The 19,289-nt window shown below is 37.1% G+C and overlaps 1 protein-coding gene across 1 annotated transcript; it reads left to right on the top strand.

Annotated features, from left to right (window-relative positions):
* The first annotated feature begins 12,798 nt into the window (after nt 1-12,798).
* On the top strand, nt 12,799-18,890 carry si:ch211-145c1.1. The gene is made up of 9 exons (XM_017357755.3): nt 12,799-12,856; nt 13,027-13,092; nt 14,592-14,636; nt 14,710-14,830; nt 14,934-15,043; nt 15,126-15,170; nt 15,262-15,400; nt 18,452-18,555; nt 18,652-18,890. Exons 1-9 carry the CDS (start codon nt 12,823-12,825, stop codon nt 18,663-18,665), a joined length of 678 nt encoding a protein of 225 aa, XP_017213244.1. The 5' UTR covers nt 12,799-12,822; the 3' UTR covers nt 18,666-18,890.
* The last annotated feature ends 399 nt before the right edge of the window (nt 18,891-19,289 follow it).

Raw genomic sequence — 19,289 nt, 5'->3', positions numbered from 1 at the left:
ACACACTCCACCATCAACAGCCCCTCGGAACAACTCGCACCTTTTGATTTGCAAACACTGAGGGAGGTACTGCTTTTATGCATTAAAGATTTTTACTCACTATTTACTCACTCAAGTGCTTCCAAATCTTTATAAGTTTTCTTCTTTTTTTAAGACTAATGAAGTTATATGGAATGTTAGAAATCTGTAACCATTTACTTCTACTATTGACAATACTATACTGTGTGTAACCAGGGCATGACTCACTTGACATTGAATTAATTTCCCCAGTAATACTGTACATCTGTATTTTGTTTTTTTTGGTTTTCTCTGGAAACACTCAAATCTGTGACCTTAAAGAAACTTTATTTGGATATTTTCATATTTGACATGAGATGAGGGGAATGGGAACATTCTTTGGGTGTTAAAAGTTCTTAATTTCATCATCAATGCATATTAAGAACAATTATTTTTAATAGTAAATGTATATAAGGAACTGTTGATGCCATTGCATCTTGTTTGTCTCTTAATTTAAAATATTTCAATAGTCAATTATTCCACTTATGGCAGCAACTCAATGCATTTAGGCATGTAGACATGGTAAAGACGATCTGCTGCAGTTCAAACCGAGCATCAGAATGGGATGATTTAGGTGACCTTGAACATGACATGGTTTTTGATGCCAGACAGGCTGGTCTGAGGATTTCAGAAACTTTTTTTTTTTATTTTACGCACAACCATCTCTAGGGTTTACAGACAATGGTCAGAAAATAGAAAATATCCAGTGAGTGGCAAGTCTGTGGACGCAAATGCCTCGTTGATGCCAACACAAACAACACTGGTTCGAGTTGATAGAAAGACAACAATAACTCAAATAACCCCTCGTTACTACCAAGGTATGCAGAAGAGCATCTCTGAACACATTAAACCTTCAGGCAGATGACTACAGCAGCAGAAGACTACTCCAGGTGCCACTCCTGTCAGCTAAAAACAGGAAACTGAGTGTAAAATTTGCACAGGCGCACCAATATCGGACAATAGAACATTGGAAAAACATTGCCTGGTCCGATGAGTCTCGATTTCTGCTGCAACGTTCGAATGGTACAGTCAGAATTAGGCATGATCAACATGAAAGCATGAATCCATCCTGTCTTGTATCAGCGGTTCAGGCTGGTGGTGGTGTAGGAGATTTTTCTTGGCATACCTTGGGCCCTTGAGTGCCAATTGAGCATTGTGTCAACACCACAGCCTTCCTTTAGTATTGTTGCTGACCATGTCCATCTCTTTATGACCACAGTGTACCCATCTTCTGATGCTACTTCAGCAGGATAACGAGTTATAGTCTTAAAGCGCGAATCAACTCAGACTGGTTTCTTGAACATGACAATGAGTTCACTGTGCTCAAATGGCCTCCACAATCACCAGACCTAAATCCAATAGAGCGACAAAGGGGTGTGATGGAACAGGAGACTCGTATCATGGATGTGCAGCCGGCTAATCTGCACCTACTGTGTAATGCTATCATCTCAATATGGACTAAAATATCTGAGAAATATTTCCAGTAGCTTGTTGAATCAATGCCACGAAGGATTAAGGCGGTTCTGAAGACAAAAGAAGGTACAACCTGGTACTAATAGGGTGTACCTAATAAAGTGGCTGGTGAGTGTATATTAATATAACAGATTTGTACAGACTGTGAAATAACTGAAATCAGTGCTATAAAGATCTTCCTGGATCTAATGTAACCATGCCTTTGCTTGAAAAAAATTACGCCTTAGAAGGTTGATCAGCCAATTAGAATCAAGCATTCAGCAGTCCTGTAGTATAAATCTAAATTAAGCAAGTGATTAATCATCACAAAAATTTCATAAAGCAAAGTCGCACAGTTTTTGCAATGTTTTGATGAACTGCTCATTTATTGCAAATTGCCATTATGTGCACTGAAATCATACCTCCTGCTATGACATTTGAAAATGTTGAAGCAATTGAGTGAGAGGTTATGCTGACCCAGACGGTCAAGCTGACCCCAAAACTGTGCCAAGAATCAACTGACCTTTGTCTAATATTGGGGGGGAAAAGAGAGAGAGAGAGAGAGAGAGAGAGAGAAAGAAAGAAAGAAAGAAAGAAAGAAAGAAAGAAAGAAAGAAAGAAAGAAAGAAAGAAAGAAAGAGAGTATAGAAGCTGAAAGAGAGTAAGATTGTATCTTTGAAGATGACCCACAGGATCACTCTCACCAGTAAACACCTCAGTGCAGCAGGCTCAACAGAGCTGCACATGTTGCCATGGCTGTAGGGACGTGTTGTGTTGGAGAGCTATCATTATTGGGCTGACCTGTAAACCACAGACGGTTGGCGAGAGGCCAGCTTTCCATAAAGTTGTGTTTTCGAGGAAATAGAGTGACTAGAAGAAAAGCAGTTAGGCTCCTGATAGTCATCACCATACTTCCTCGCCGGTTCGTTGATTTTTTTTTTTTAAGAATAACACATCATTTTTTGTATTGTAAGTTTTCATAAATGCTGTGTTTAAAGGCATGGTTTACCCAAAAACGTTCAAATCTGTCATGGTTTTCAAACCCTTCACTTGTTTCAAAACTGTTTGAGTTTCTTTCTTCTAAACACAGAAGATGTTTTGAAGAAAGCTGAAAACTTGTAACCATCGACTTCGTTTATCCTGCAATGGATGTCAGCGGTTACAGGTTGTTAGCTTTCTTTAAAATAAATTATTTTGTGTTCAGCAGAAGAAAGAAACTCATGGAACCACCCGAGGATGAGTAAATAGTACTACATTTTCATTTTTGAGTGAATCGTTCTCTTTAAATGTGCTATTTAGCCATTGTTTCTTTAGATGTGATAATTTTAATACATTTTATAGCTCAGAAATCTGACCACTGCATTAAATAAAGTTTTAAATTCTAGCTTTCACATGTTTTTTTTTTTTTTTTTAGAGCAGTGGTTTCCAAAGCTGGAGAAGGGGGGGGGTCCCTTGGTGATTTCCAAAATCAAATTCATTTTATTAAACTATTAGAATTACCATATTTTATTCCTAACCTAAAATAACATCCAAGTAAAAATCCATCAAACTTTCTATTTTTTTTTTTTTCTTTCTGTTGATAAATTGAGACCCCTGGGGTACTTATTAAAGACACAGTGATAGCATCAGACGCAGCAGATTGATTTTATTATACAAGTTAAACTTTCTGACACCTTTCCATCTTGATAACTGATCTCTGGCTAATTTGGTTCTTCAAACAAGTTCGAGAATCAGATGAAATTGTCTGGATGAACTAAACTGAGATCGCTGAACTTGTTGCCAAGGACAGATCTATCAACCCCCGATATCATGATCAGCAATGCAACGATTGGCTGACAGCAGCGTAATGACATCATCTGATTAATATTCAATTATCCATGTGAGAAAAATTACATCAAATTCATAGGAAACAGTTTAAGTATGATACACAATTACCTTTCAAATTTGTTGTGAGTTGCAGGCTTTACACTTTTATGTGTCAAGAGTATTTAGCAATTTATTTAGTTTTACAGTTAGAGCGGATTTTCTTTATTATCGTAGACATAGTAGTCTTATAGTAGCCTTATAGTAGCCGGTTTCTTAATCTGTGTAAAGAATAACTGGATGTTTAAATTAATTTTGCATCACAAAAGCATTTTTAGGTTGGCAAAGGCGTCTGCAACTTTTGTGAAACATCAAATCACCGTCATATTAGCTGTCAAAACATGTGCATGACTAAGTAAATGTATTATTCCTTTAAAAAAAGTTGAATATTGTGAATGTCTATTATCATACACAAATTGTACTAAAACGAATGTACGCGATTATATCTAAAAAGTTCATATCAATAAATTCTATCTTTGAACCAACAGATGGCAGTCTTTGTATTTTTATTTTGGAGTGCAGATTGCATAAGTTTTATTAATACTGACCCGATCTAATCCTGTTTATATGAAATAAGCCTGCTTCCAAGCAGGTTTGCGCTACCAGAACTGTTGCTATGACAACAACTCTTGGATGAGTTTTGAAGAACGTAACGATCCTGGATCATGTCAAATTGTCAATAAACAAATCCAGCTATTTGAGTAATCCATGTACGAAAAACGAACCCCAGGGCACTTTCCTGGGACAGCATGCCAAAGTGTGTACTCTTGAAGCCAGCATTCTGGCTTAGAGCAGGGGTAGGCAAACTCTGTTCTGGAGGGCCGGTGGCCTGCATAGTTTAGCTCCAACTCTAATCAAAAACACCTGAACATGCCAATCAGTGTCTTCAAGATCACTAGAAATCTATAAGCAGATGTGTTTGATTAGAGTTGGAGTTAAACTGTGCAGGACACCAGCACTCCAGGGGTCCGTTCTTCGTACCTCGCTTAAATGATCTAAGATTATTTGGCAGATCCTGGACCTTTTAATCTTGATAACTGATTTCTCGCTAATCAGATTAGAATGTCTGGATAAACTGATCTGAGATCGCTGCGTGTGTTGTGAAGGACAGATCTATCGATCCTCGAAATTATGATCAGCAATGCAACGATTGGCTGACGGCATAGCAGCGTAATGACATCATCTGATTAATATTCAATTATCCATGTGAGCAAAATTACATCAAATTAGCAGTAAACGGCTTGTTAAATATGACACGCAATAACCTTCCACATTTGTTGTGAGCTGCAGGCTTTACACTTTCATGTGTCAAGTGTATCATCATGTATTTCAATGCAAATCAATGTATTTAGTTCCACATTTAGAAAATATTTGCTTTATTATAGTAGCCGTTTTTTAATCGGTGTATAAAGAATAACTGGTTGTTTACAAAAGCGTTTTCATATTGGTAAAGGTGTCTGCAACTTTTGTGAAGCATCAAATCACCGGCATATTAACAATCAAAACATGTTTATGACTGCATAAATATATTATTGCTTTAAAAAAAGTCACATATTGTGCATTTCTATTATACACAATTTGTACTAAAGCGATCAAAAAAGTTAATATCAATAAGTTTCCTCTTTGCACCACCAGGTGGCGGTCTTTGCACTTTCATTTCGAGGGTGCAGATTGCATACGTTTTATTAATATGTATAACTTAATTTATTTTAATAATGACTATAACTTTATATATATATAGTTAAAAAATATGTACCATTTTCCCAAGTGTATATAACCACTACTGTAAGAAAATATCAGAATTCGGAACATACTTTCTGTATTATCTTTGCTTGAACTAAGCCGATCTAATCCTGTTTATATGAATTGAACCTGCTCCCGATCAGGTTTGACCTAGCAGAACTGTTGCTATGACAACAACTCTCGGATCAGCTTTGAAGAACGAAACGATCCTGGATCGTGTCAAATCATCAATATCCAAATCCAGCTAACTGAGTAATCCACGTACGAAAAACGGACCCCAGGACCAAGCTTGCCCATCCCTGGCTTAGAGTGTATTTATTAACAAATCCCAACAACAACAAAAAAAAACACTTAAAAATACTATCATGAATAAAATTGTGATGTCTGGTGAATGTTAATGCTGCTGAATTAGACATACAAATATTGTGGAAAAAAAGTGCATTATAAATGTTGTCTTCATTTAGACTGGGGGGAAGTACTTTATGACAAGCAATAAATAAGACATTCTAAAAATTCCTTCATTCATGTTCTTTCTGTTTAAACCCTTTACAGGGGCCAGCTTATCAAGCATATGTTTTACACAGCGGATGCCGTTCCAGCTGCAACCCACTTTACTGGGAAACATCCATACACATTAATTCACACACATACACTACGGACAATTTCAAGAGTACACACTTAGCTGATGATTAATTATAAAGCAAGTTTGGTATGCTGTCCCGGAAGAGAGCCCTGAGCTAAAAGGTCCTTGAGCCCTGGGCTCCCACCTGTGTGCAGGGCGAGAGGGGAGGTCTGAGCTCAGGTAGTTTTGATAAGAGCTGATGAAAAAAATGATTGGTATGAAGAGATATGCTTTTGACTGTAGTGTAAAATTTAGAGTGATCAATTCACTCATGGTACATGTTTTTGGATTGCGGGAGGAAACTGGAGAACTTGGGGGAAACCCACAAGATCACGGTAAGAACATGGTAACTTCGCACAGAAACAACAGCCAGCCTGTTTAAGGACTAGAACCGGTAGCGTTTTGCTGTGAGGCAACAGTGTAAATCCCTGGGCCACCGTGCCACCCTACAAAGAGCAAGGTAGAGGAGTAAGGGTGGAAGGGAGGATTCTTCAAATTGAAGATAGCTGTAGTGAGAAACCCTGGCTCTTTATAATCAGTTAGGAATTATCTGATCGGTGAATCATACATTAGTAAATGCGGAACCAGCCATGTTCAATCATAATCACGTGATCCTCTCAATTAGTTTATAAATAAACTTCACTTAGTTCATTCAATTCACCTATAGAGCATGTATTCCGACTGTGAGGGAGGAAACCCACGCCAAGACAGGGAGAACATGCAAACATGTGTGACATGTGCCAGGTAGACGGATGTAGGAAGACACCCAATAGAATAGAAATTACACCAGATTACCCGTCTACGCCACTTTGGCAATTTCATCCAAAGAGTTAAACATAAGCGCCACCTATTAAGGCACGTACAAGTTCGTTCCACCAATTAGAGTCAGAGACATTGGCACAGTACAGAAATAATTTCTTTATTGACAAGTCTTGAATAAAAGCACGATTAAAACCAATATTGCGACATTGACACAGTAGCTCGTAAAATAATAAATTATGCCTAAGGGCCAGAGCTCACTTGCGGTTCATCCTCCATCCGTCACGCTTGCACACAGAAAAGCCACCTGACCCAGGCGGGACTCAAACCAGCAACCTTGTTGTGAGGCAACAGTGCTAACCATTGAGCAACCGTGTTGTCCTAAAATCTAAAAATGTGCACAAAAATATAGTTTTATTTGGACAGGATCATTTGCTTAAAACATGCACTTCATAATTTGTGAAACACTCTGACTCTCTGTTCCTTCCATACATTTATAAGTTTTATAAAACAGGAGCTTAACTCCGCTGTTGACATTGAAGGGAACATGGACTCCCAGCTGCGGGGAGTAAATTAGACAGAAATTATATTTGAGTTGCGTTATGTTCTGTTCCTTCACAAAGTGCATGGTAAAACTGCTGCCAGCCATCGGCACAGCTTGTGACTGAGAACAGAGTGTGGCACATTTGCTGCCCCTGAGGACCTATGTACCAGAAACACACCACTATCCAAAACCGCAAGTCACACGCCTGGATGCAATCAACACAATAACAATCTTTCTGCTTGCATCAAGGGGTTGCAGTAGTGGTATCGAGATAAACCAGGTTGTGCATAGTGCTGTTTATGAGTATCTCTTGATGCTATATCTTTAGTTGGCATGTGTATGGATGATGTCAGAGGGTAGTGATCCTTCCAGACACTCTGAGCTGCTGTTGTCATGAGCTTGTGGCTCTTATCTCACTGCCATGACTCAAGGTATTTGTGCGCTTTATCCTCAGGTCTGTACTTTCTGTTCTCTGAAAACATGTTGACTGAGGCCTGGGAAACACACAAACACACACACTGGCAAACAACAAGAGAGTGAGAATGGATGGACAAGATAGATAGACTGATTGACAGATAGATAGAAACACACACAGACAGAATGGCTGAAATATGGATGTATCGATAGGCAGACTGACTGACTTATTGGAGACAGACAGACAGACAGACTGAAATATGGATGTACAGATAGGCAGACTGACTGACTAACTTATTGGAGACAGACAGACAGACAGACAGACTGACTGACTGACTGAGGACAGATGAACAGACAGATAGATATAAGACTAACAGATTGTGGAGAGACAGACAGACAGACAGACAAAAAGACAGACAGAAATACTGACTGACTGACTGGAGAAAGACAGACATGTAGAGAGACAGAAAGATAGATAGAAATATGAAATATGGATGTATTGATAGACAGACAGAGATAGACAGACAGGCAGAGATACAGTCAGACAGACAGACATACTGACTTATTGATTGGAGACAAACATATAGACACACAGACAGTCTGACTGAAATATGAATATATTGAAACAAAGACCGACTGACTGATTGGAGACTGACTGACTGATTGACTGACTGATTTAAGAGAGACAAACAGACAGACAGACAGACAGACAGACAGACTGACTGGCTGAAATATGAATTTATTGACAGACAGACTGACAGACAGACAGGCTGAAATATGGATGTATTGACAGACAGACAGACAGACAGGCTGAAATATGGATGTATTTACAGAAAGACAGACAGGCTGAAATATGGATGTATTGACGGACAGACTGACAGACATACAGACAGGCTGAAATATGGATGTATTGACAGACAGACAGACAGACAGACAGACAGGCTGAAATATGGATGTATTTACAGACAGACAACAGACAGACAGGCTGAAATATGGATGTATTGACAAGACAGACAAACAGACAGACAGGCTGAAATATGGATGTATTTACAGACAGACTGACAGACAGACTGGCAGATAGACAGGGTGAAATATGGATGTATTTACAGACAGACAGACAGACAGGCTGAAATATGGATGTATTGACAGACAGACTGACAGACATACAGACAGGCTGAAATATGGATGTATTGACAGACAGACAGACAGACAGACAGACAGGCTGAAATATGGATGTATTGACAGACAGACTGACAGACATACAGACAGGCTGAAATATGGATGTATTGACAGACAGACAAACAGGCTAAAATATGGATGTATTGACAAGACAGGCAGACAGACAGGTTGTTAATATGGATGTATTTACAGACAGACAGACAGACAGACAGACAGACAGGCTGGAATATGAATGTATTGACAAGACAGACAAACAGACAGACAGGCTAAAGTATGGATGTATTTACAGACAGACAGACAGACAGACAGACAGACAGGCTGAGATATAAATGTATTGACAAGACAGACAAACAGACAGACAGGCTGAAATATGGATGAATTTAAAGACAGACTGACAGAAAAACAGACATGCTGAAATATGGATGTACTGACTGACTGACTGACCGACTGACTGGGGACAGACAGACTGAGACAGCCTGACTGAAATATGGATTTATTGACGGACAGACAAATAGACAGATAGATAAACCGACTAACTGATTGGGGGCAGACAAACAGACATACAAACAGACAGACACACTGACTGACTGATTGATTGATTGGAGACAGACAAAGAGACAGACAGACAGACAGACAGACAGACAGGCTGAAATATGGATGTATTGTGACTGATTGACTGATTGGAGACATACATGCAGACAGACAGACAACATATATAAACGTTATAAATATGGATGTATCGATAGACAAACAGACAGACAGACATACGGACTGACTAATTGAAGGTTAATTTGATAAGGAATATGAAATAGTGAATTAAAGCAGTTGTCTTCAGAACAGCTGAAAGGTCGGGTGTCTTCATCTCACAGTGAGTTCTGATACCTGTGTGAGTAAATCTAGATGAGCTGTTAAGCCACACACTTTCCTGTCTGTGTCCTGTTCCTGCGTAGTGCACTAATGCAGCCCTATAATGTTCTCAGCAAGTGTTTAGGATATACTGTGTTCTGCAGACGTGACCCAAATCATGAGCACAACAAGCAGAGAGGAGGACACTGACACACACATACAACCTTCAGTAAAAAAAATTTTTAAAAAAAGCACAGTGATTTCAACTCAAGCAGATCGAGAACTAATTGATTTAATCAGTAATTATGAAAAACAATTGAGATGATGATGTCTTGCGTGTCTGTGAATATTAAAACCAAAACCGCCACAAGGTCAAATAATGCCTAGCTGCTTTTCAAATGTAGATACACTGTTAACCCTTGTTGTGCCGACATCTTAAACCATTGTCATATTGACGCCAAATACAGACATTTATTCATCAGTTATGGCAACCAAAATCCAACGTCAGATAGACATCATAGTGGTTACGTCCACGCAGCCTCAAGCTGTAACATCATTAGACATTGATATTTAGTTGATTTTAGATTGGACATTGAACATTGACGTTGGCCTGACATCAATTTTCATTTTGAAAGAAAATGCAAAGTCCTCACAACGTTGGGGTACAACATCAATCTAACATTATGTTGATGTCTTGTGTCTGCTGGGTGTCATACAGTAAACATCCGTTAAGCCATGTTAAGCTTTTTTTCACGTTAAGCGATTAAGAATGTCCCCTAGCTTGGTCACATGGTCTCCTTTCCTTCATACCACCATAGAGGCAGCGTAAGCATTAGCCTATGCTTTTTTTGGATAATGGTTGCATAATTGCCTACCACATACTTTGGGTAAATGCTACATTTAATGATTTACACTATATTCAGTGTGCTACAACATCATTTATTGTTTGAATTTAGAATTAAAACATATTACATTTCAAAGTTGAGAATTGACTGGATCCATTCATTCATTCATTTTCTTTTCGGCTTAGTCCCTTTATTAATCTGGGGTCGCCACCGCGGAATGAACTGCCAACTTATCCAGCATATGTTTTACGCAGCGAATGGCCTTCAAGCTGCAATCCATTTCTGGGAAACATACACACTCATTCACACGTATACACTACAGACAATAATAAATAAAATATATAAAACACTACATATATAAAATAAATAAATAAATAAAAATTCTAAATTCTATGCATTATTCCTATGTTTCCCAAATATTTCATTAACATTTCATGAATTCTTGATTGTCTAAGGCCATTTCGTAGCAAGACTTTTAAAGAAATTACCTCACCTTCCAGCTGCCCTAATTCTTGGATTAACTCAAACCACTTTCTTTCATAAGCAGGACATTCTAAAGTGATATGCTTAATTATTTCCAATTCTCTGCAATTATCACACTTACCTGTTTCATGCTTTCCTATTTTATACAGGCTGTAATTTAATGATGTATGACCAATCCTTCATATTGTAATGATGACATCTTTCATCCTATATCAGTACCCTTTCCTCTCATCTCCAACAAATTCCTGAATCTGGTACAAATGTCTTCCTTTAGTTTAATTTCTCCACACCTGTTGCCACCTCTTATACAATTCAATTGCAATCATTCTTTTAAATTCTGTTTTACTTAAGGCTAATTTAATTTCTATTTGCAAATTATTCAAAGCCTTTTTTGCTAGCAAATCAGCTTTCTCACTCCCATCTACACCCACATGTGCCAGCACCCAGAGAAATGAAACCATTATTCTAAACTTTGTAAAATTTCAAATATTAAATCTTGTCAGGCTTTAAATTTGGCGCTTTGAAAGCGATTAAGTGCAGCCATTGAGTGTGTGCAAATTACTGCTTGTCCTAGTTGAACTTAGACATAGTTTGAAGTAAACACTGACACATGATCTGATATTCTCTTTTCAATTTTTAAGTTAAATTGTAGAATATATTGAGCTTATTCTAAAATTCTGTCATGTGGAAATGCGCATGTTTTTGCGATTGTTTTAGAACTTCCGATTCAGTCACCAATGGGAGAAATGACTAGGAATAATAAATGGCAGAAAATGGTCAGACTACTTGCTCTACAAACAAATGTTTGCATAACTATACAGACCATGTAGAATGAAACAATAACAAAATATCAGTTTGCAACATCAAACAGCGAAACGATTTTTATATTTTATATTTTTATGTTTTTATAAAAATGAATGGAAGTGAATGAGACCCGAAGTCTCGAGCCAAAAGAATTCAAATTTCTGTGCCCACTCGTCAGCTCATCTTCCACCCTTTGGCTCCTTAGACCGGTCTGTAAAAATCTGTATATACAGAATAATATTGTTGTCGCAAAATTAGTTGGAATAATTATCTCCTTGTTTTGAATTATTTTGAGAATTTGCAAATCTAATAATGGCATAGGAAACAACCATGAAGGAAATGTGGGTATAACAACAGAAGGAACATCTTCCAGATCTTTCCATTCTAAACTGTTTATCTCCTTCCTTACCACTCAACCAAAACTAGTCATTTCGAGGACGCACCGATGCAGACTTGGGCTGTTTCTCAATTCCAAGAACGCAGAGAATGGACTTGTGTTCTTCTGAAGACCGGTCTTGCCAGGTGTCCTCGGAAGAACGAACTCAGGAGTTCTTGAGCACCGAACCTTGAGCACCGAACTCGCTCTGGAAGTCCCAGAAGTCATTGCGACTGGAGGTGGAAGCGCAGCATTTTATTTAGATTTATTATTAAAGTTCAGAGATATGACTTATTTACCTCAGGAGTTTCCCTAAATGAAACAGTCAAAGTAAACATTAACATGAACATCTTAATAAAGGAATAAACACATTAAGGGTGTTTGTTTGCTGAAATTCGTATTAAAATTTGTTTTATTTATATTGTGCAGAGTATATTTATAATGTTTTTATGCAAAGTATATATTTTGAAGAGGGGGGAACAATACATCGCTGTATGAGTGTTGTAATGTTTAAATAATTTCCATTTAAAACGCGTAAAGGTCACATGACCATCAGGAAGAACAGCATCCCATTTCTCAAAGGACGAGTTCTCTGCCCTCGCGGTCTCCTGAGTTCGTTCTTCCGAGGACACCTGGCAAGACCGGTCTCCACAAGAACGCAAGTCCATTCTCTGCGTTCTTGGAATTGAGAAACAGCCATCTCTCGTCGTTCCTCGTTATCCTTTAAAACTGGAGACTGGTGTGGTGCACAGGTGTTGCTCATTAACACAGAGCACAGGCCTATAAATATGAATCAGTAAGCAGCAAATGTATCGTCAATGGACACAGCAGAACAATGTTTTCGCTCAGTGTTGTGTGTTTGCTGGCTTGTAAGTGTCTTACTAAATTGAAAAGTCAAATGCACCTAAAATTACGTTGTTTAGCTGTACAACTAATATGTGAAAATTTCCCTTCTGAATTAAATTTTCGTCTAAAGTGAATGTGTGTTAAATTAGAAGTACTCAAGAGTTTTAATCAGTTCTTTTGTTTTGTCTTTTAGTAATGCTTGTAACCAGCAGTATGCTGATATCTGCAGATGTTGTAAATTCCACCAGTGAGTTTGAATGTAAGTGTTTCTTGGTTTACTTGACAGCAGATAAGTTGTATATGAAAGTCACCTCTTCACTCTTTTTCTATGCTTTATCACAAAATGACAGATCTGGGGCCTGTTTAAGTGAGGAGGTTCAACCAACTGAGTTTAAACTTTAAATTAAAAACTGTCTCAGAATTGCTGATCTGGGTTGGGTCAATCAACTTCGAGTAGATCAACTCAGAATTAAGTGTGTATATCGCAACTATAAAAAAGGCATAATCAATGGAGCACAGATATTACGAGGGACCATAGTAACATCTTTAAAAAAAAAAAAAATTTATACATTTTTTCCAGCTGAACTTGATGTGCTCATGCAAATATATCAAAAAAGCAGAAACACTGCATTAGTGAAAGAGACAGTTTGTGTGGGAAAACAGCTGCTCAAGTTAATGCGTAATTTTACATTTAAAATATTTAAGTTTAACAAAAAAGTGATGTGTGAAGTTTATTAAATTTTCTCTTGAAAAGGGGGGAATTGGCTGTGATTTTAAGTTTTTTTTTTTTTCAGACGTAACTGCATTAAATTGCATAAAATAGGCTACTGCATAGTTTCTACAACAAATTTGACAAGAATGCTTATAAAAATGTTTAGTGGAAATGTTCAAATTAATGTTCCCACTGTTACACACGTTAATCAGTTTAAGATGCAATTTCTAAAATGTAGTTTTTAATAGGTGTAAGTGCGTTTGTGTGTCTGCCTTTATTTTTGATCAAGTGAGGTTGATATGACACTTAGAATGTAAGCAGAACTTAAAAAATAGTTTTTAGAATGAGTAGTAATCCCATTAATCTAGTTACAGTACATGTCCCTGTCGACGGTCAGTGAATTTAAGCTAATTATTCATTAAAAAAAAGAACAAGCCATTCTCGTACGTGACTTTGTTCTTTGTGTGACTGAAATCTTAAAATGCTAATTAAATATGTCCAAAACTGGAATAACACGTAAAAGATGTAAGAACAAAGCAGCGTTTCCATCCAACAAGTCAAAGAGAACAAAAGTGTCACTACCTGATTACGTGGCGCCAAATATCAACAGTAAAAACAGAATTTACTACAGTAGGAGAAGCTGCATCAATCGTTTCTTCATTTAATAGATAACTTGTGCTTCAGAGGACGATGCTGACACACCATGAATATGTGCAATCAAAGCTATGAGACGTGGAGAACAGACGCTCTTGACACGCTCGGTTTTGTATTTTGCTCACTGATTTGCTGAGATATAAATTAGAACGCAAGTATTGAGATTAGTTTACCAAATGCAAATGTTAGAGTCAATGCACATGTGCTGACATGTTTGTTAGTTTGTTTGTTTGTTTACATTTCCTGACTGCACATTGAGCATCTAAAGTGCATTGAGTGTTTAAGAGTGAAAGTGTATCTGCATCAAAATTGTTTGAGTACTTCAACTGAATTACTAGCGAGAACGCTACTAGTTTAAATGTGACTGCCTTACAGCTGCGCTTCTATTTCAGACGTCGTAATAACGTGTACGGATTCTGACCTTCATCTAAAATGTGGTAAGATGAAGTCATGCTCTGTTAAATGTAATGTATGTTGACTGCATAACAATGTCTTATTTTTTTCCTTAAGATACTGGTGTGATCTTAGCTACGTCAGCAACATATGGTCGCCAAAATGACAGTTGCAGACATACACAGCCACAAAATGAAATTTATCCTGAGTGTAAAGACAGTCCTAAATTTTTTTACTTGTAAGACTCTTATGCTTTTAACCTCAGATTTGGGGTATTATTAGTAGTTGCTCTGTGAAGGATTTCCTATTAATAGTGATGTTGACCTATTACCCTCAAACAGGTGTAACGGACTGGCAGAATGTGTCTTAACCAGAGATCAACTTGAAAGCTTTGATCCATGTCTTCTGTCATTCAACTATTACAACATCACCCATGTTTGCATCCCAACACGTATGGTTATTTCATCTAATCTTTCCCAGTTCAGTGTTTCCTTCTCTGTGCAGACTTGTAACCTTTCTCTAATGTCTTCCAGAAAGAAGTGTAACTTGTGAAGGTGACGAAAAAGACTTTGGATGTGGTGAGCTGTATTTCCAATACTCTTGTTTCAACATTAAGTAGCATGCTTTCACTTTAAATAATAACCTAAATATTGCATTTGCTTCATGCAGAACAAGGTGTTATTGCAATAATTGATGCAAACTATGGACGTACCGATCAAACAACCTGCTCTAAACCAAAAAGAAAACCAAATCGACATCAAAACACAAACTGCCTTGCACCGGAATCACTGAGTACCGTGTCAGACAGGTACAATTTGAGCTAACTGATTTGAAATTGCTGTTTTAGATAGTTATGAGTACCATGACAGAAAATAGGGAACTTTGAGACAGAGAACATTGTCCACATCTGTGATATTTCCAAATGCTAATGATCTTAAAGATCTGTATTTCCTGCATATGAAATTGTTTCCGTAATAAACTAGTATGTTTTATTATAATTTAAAAAAATATATATTTATTTGTCCTAAAAACTATGAAGTTCAATCCACATTTACTAGTTTTTTAGATTTTCAGCAGCGGTGGAAAGAGTACTAAAAACATCATATTGGAGTAAAAGTACCATTACTTGCCTAAAAATGTAGTGCAAGTGGAGTAAAATATCTGTTGTAAATATTATTCAAAGTCAAAAGTAAGAACTTTTAGAAGTACTCTTAGTGAGTATTACGCTGTAAAAAGCTGATGCATTTACATGTAATTTGTGTAAACGTAACATTCTTTAGTGCATTTAGTCATTGCGCTGCAGCCACATAACGTCATGATACATTAATATTAGGTTAGATTTAGGTTATTTTACGTGACCAATTTAATGTCTAGCCAGCATCCAAGGAGAATATTATTTTGAATTCAAATTATGTTGGTTTTTAGGTTGTGTTAGAAAGATCTTTTGATGTTGGAAAGATCTCCAACATCTTAAACCAACCTCAAATACTGACAACCAACCTCTTATAGAACATAATGGTAACAGCCACACAACGTCAATCTGTAACATAAGACGTTGCTTTTAGGTTGGACGATGGACAATGTTGTCAACCCGATTTTTTTATTTCCAAACAAAACAAAAGTCCCCAAAACATTGGGGTACAACGCTAATCTAATGTCATGTTGACGTCTTATGCCTGCTGGGTGTCATACAGTAAACATCTGTCATTGTTTCATCAGTGACATGCATCTGGGTCTTACTCTGAGGTAATTCAGTATGATGCAATTTACTTTCTATGTGCGTTTTTTTTTTTTTTTTTTTTTTTTTTTTTTAATTGGTCAGAAATTACAATACTGATTTTTCTAATCCCTGTAGACGAGAAAATATAGTGACTGCAGGTTGAAGAAAAGAAGTTGAGAAAGTAAAAATACAGCACTAAACTTCTCTTTCTCTCTCTATCGATATATCTATAATCTATCTATCTTAGATTCTATCTAAGTGCTGTCAATCGATTAAAAAAAAATCTAAATCACTTTTTTTTGTGATTTAATCAAATTTAAAAGACTGAAACTTGTAATTTTTGGTTATTCAAATGTAAAATTTATGTAAATGCTCGACAAAAAAAAAAAAACTCTTTTAAATTCAAATTAGAATTGTTTATTAGAATTTTCGTTAACTTTTAACAGATTTCTTCATGTAAGCAACATATCCGCAAGAACCTGGCTTGACACAGGCATGTTAGTACCATTTAAATTTTAAAATAATTAATGCCAATAAAGAAAAAAAAAATTTTATGTTGTCTCTTAAGTGGACTGTATAAAAAAAGGCCTAAATACAAGCATTGCAAATATGTAAAATAATAAAGTATTGAATACAAACAATTGCACTCATTGAAAAGTTGTATTGCTGATAGTTGAGAACATCAATTATAAAGTAGAAGCAATTTTGCTTGGTCCTCCTTTACATTCAGCCAGTTGCTATAAGGCAGTCCAGTCTGTTGACATTATCGGAGGGACAATTTGGATCTTTTCTTTTGAATGATGTAAGCAGAGAGTGAGAACAGTCTAACAAGCAGGATCACTGAATCAGCATATGCATTTTGGTGCCTAATTTTGTTGCCACTTGTGCTGCGACAAGGGTGTAAGCAACAAGCGGTACCCACAGGTATGCGTTGTCACACCAAAGATTAATTCTTGCAGGGACTTTGGTCACACCATCTTTAAAGATCTTTGAGGGATAGCCTATGGACTAAAACATCAGCGATGTTTAGGCTTATGTTCTTGTTGCTAGGAAATGCATGCGTGTAATCTCACACACGCACACAACATGCAGTACAGCGCAGCCGGAGCGACTCCCTTCAGATTCAACACGCATGATTGTGTTCATGAAAAATTTGCTTAAACTAAACGTTCCTAAGTATGGCTATATTTCACAAGGATTCTGACACAGCAACATGAAGCAGACGCTTTACAAAAGTTGCGTTTAAGGGGGAAACATGTCAAACTTAAAGCACATGAAATCATCTTAAAGGCAGATGATTGCGCCGTCTTTGACATCGTCTGGCACTTTCACTGAGTACATTTACATGGACACCAATACTAAGATTTTTATATGGTTAAGGTAATACTCTTAATAAGAGTCTACCATGTTAATAGCTATTTATTTTTTTTATTACCTTGAAGGACCACTGAGTCATGAAATGCGTAGGTGTTTCTTTCTGTTCCCCATGCGGTATCGAATTCCATTAAAACAAAAGTTGAAAGATTTAAAATAAAACCTACGAAATTAGATGAAACTGGAGATAACGCTGGACAGCCTGCTAATGCGACATTCATCGTTTTATATTGAAACTTAGTGCTTCCTTGGTCTTATCCATATTTATTTGCATGTTGAACACAATTTCGACCATAACAGGAAAAAAAAAAAACTGCAACTGCGTTAATTGTGTAATTTTTATCACAAATCTGAATATGAACATCAGGGCTTACATTTGTCTGGAGTGAAGTGTTGCCATACTCCTATTCAGTGTATTGGATTATTTTTATGTTACAAATTGCCAAACCATGCTAACATTTGATTGGATGACAATCGCCCACTCTCATGGACTGTAGGCTTTAAATTAGTTGAAATGCTCAGGAACCCCAAAAAACATTGGCTGACATGTGATGTCCATTGGACACAGGGTCCGAAGGGGTTAATTTTAACAAAGCCTCTTGTTTTTAAAAGCATTTTAAAAGTTTATTGCTTTATTAGTCAGAGATCTGTCTGTGTAGGTATGGCCAGGGTTTGACCATTTGAGAATAGTGAATGAATGCTAATTTGATTGCTAATGAGTCAGTTTACAAGCATTAACAATTGGAATTGACTGTTGTGGTATAGTTGTGAGGGGGCTAAAAGCTGCACTGTAACAGCCTCCAATGAAATGTTTGATGATCCATGTGTCGGCACACGCAAGTACCTGAACATCTCATACTACTGCACGCGTAAGTGATTAATAAATTTGCATTTTTAGTCCATTTGTTTACAAATCAATTTGATCTACAATGTTTTAATATGTTGTGTTTTTTCCATTCTTGCAGCAGAAGAGAGCTGATCTTGTGGATTTGACACCTTATTTGTCGGTATCTGCATATTGGCTGCAATTAACCCTTTAATGTTTAACCATGGGTTTATTACAAATAATGCATGCTCAATTGGATAACTGTGCAGTGTAGTTCAATCATATCTCTATCTGTGGATGTAAAAAAAAAAAAGGTAATTTATTGATCAAATTAGTTTTTCTATCTTTCTACAATAAAACCAAGCTTATTTTCTGTGAGTGTTGTATGATGAATTAAGCATCACTGTGCCAGAGGTCTCTTCATCCAGCTATTCTTAGGACTTGTTTACACATAAGTTTTGGGTTTTAAAAGCGTAAGTTTTGCTACTTTTACGCATTCCATTCAAACCACCCCAGAGTTGAGCACTGAAAATGGGGTGATTTGAAAATGCTGGAGAGGCCATTTCCATTTTAAAATGTCGCTGCTCCATGTCAAGCCACCTTTCCACTGCACATGACAAGCAGCAGTCCAGAAGTCATTAATTTCCAATGGATAGTAGTCCAGGAGCTGTGTGGAGTTCCGATCATTTCCATATGCAGAAAATTAGGATCTGATTTCAGCTGTGAAACAGATGTGGCATCTGATTGGGGCATAAGAAAATATAGAAAGTGAGAGAT

Source organism: Danio rerio, chromosome 9, assembly GCF_049306965.1.
Source record: "Danio rerio strain Tuebingen ecotype United States chromosome 9, GRCz12tu, whole genome shotgun sequence".
Lineage (NCBI taxonomy): Eukaryota > Metazoa > Chordata > Actinopteri > Cypriniformes > Danionidae > Danio > Danio rerio.
This window is presented reverse-complemented; position numbering and strand designations above follow the sequence as displayed.

Bases quoted from the DNA above. Each gene is read 5' to 3' on its own strand.
- si:ch211-145c1.1 (XM_017357755.3), top strand. From the start codon at position 12,823: ATGTTTTCGCTCAGTGTTGTGTGTTTGCTGGCTT. The intron at 12,857-13,026 runs GTAAGTGTCTTA...TTTGTCTTTTAG, and splicing joins TGTTGTGTGTTTGCTGGCTT to TAATGCTTGTAACCAGCAGT. The intron at 15,171-15,261 runs GTGAGCTGTATT...TGCTTCATGCAG, and splicing joins CGAAAAAGACTTTGGATGTG to AACAAGGTGTTATTGCAATA.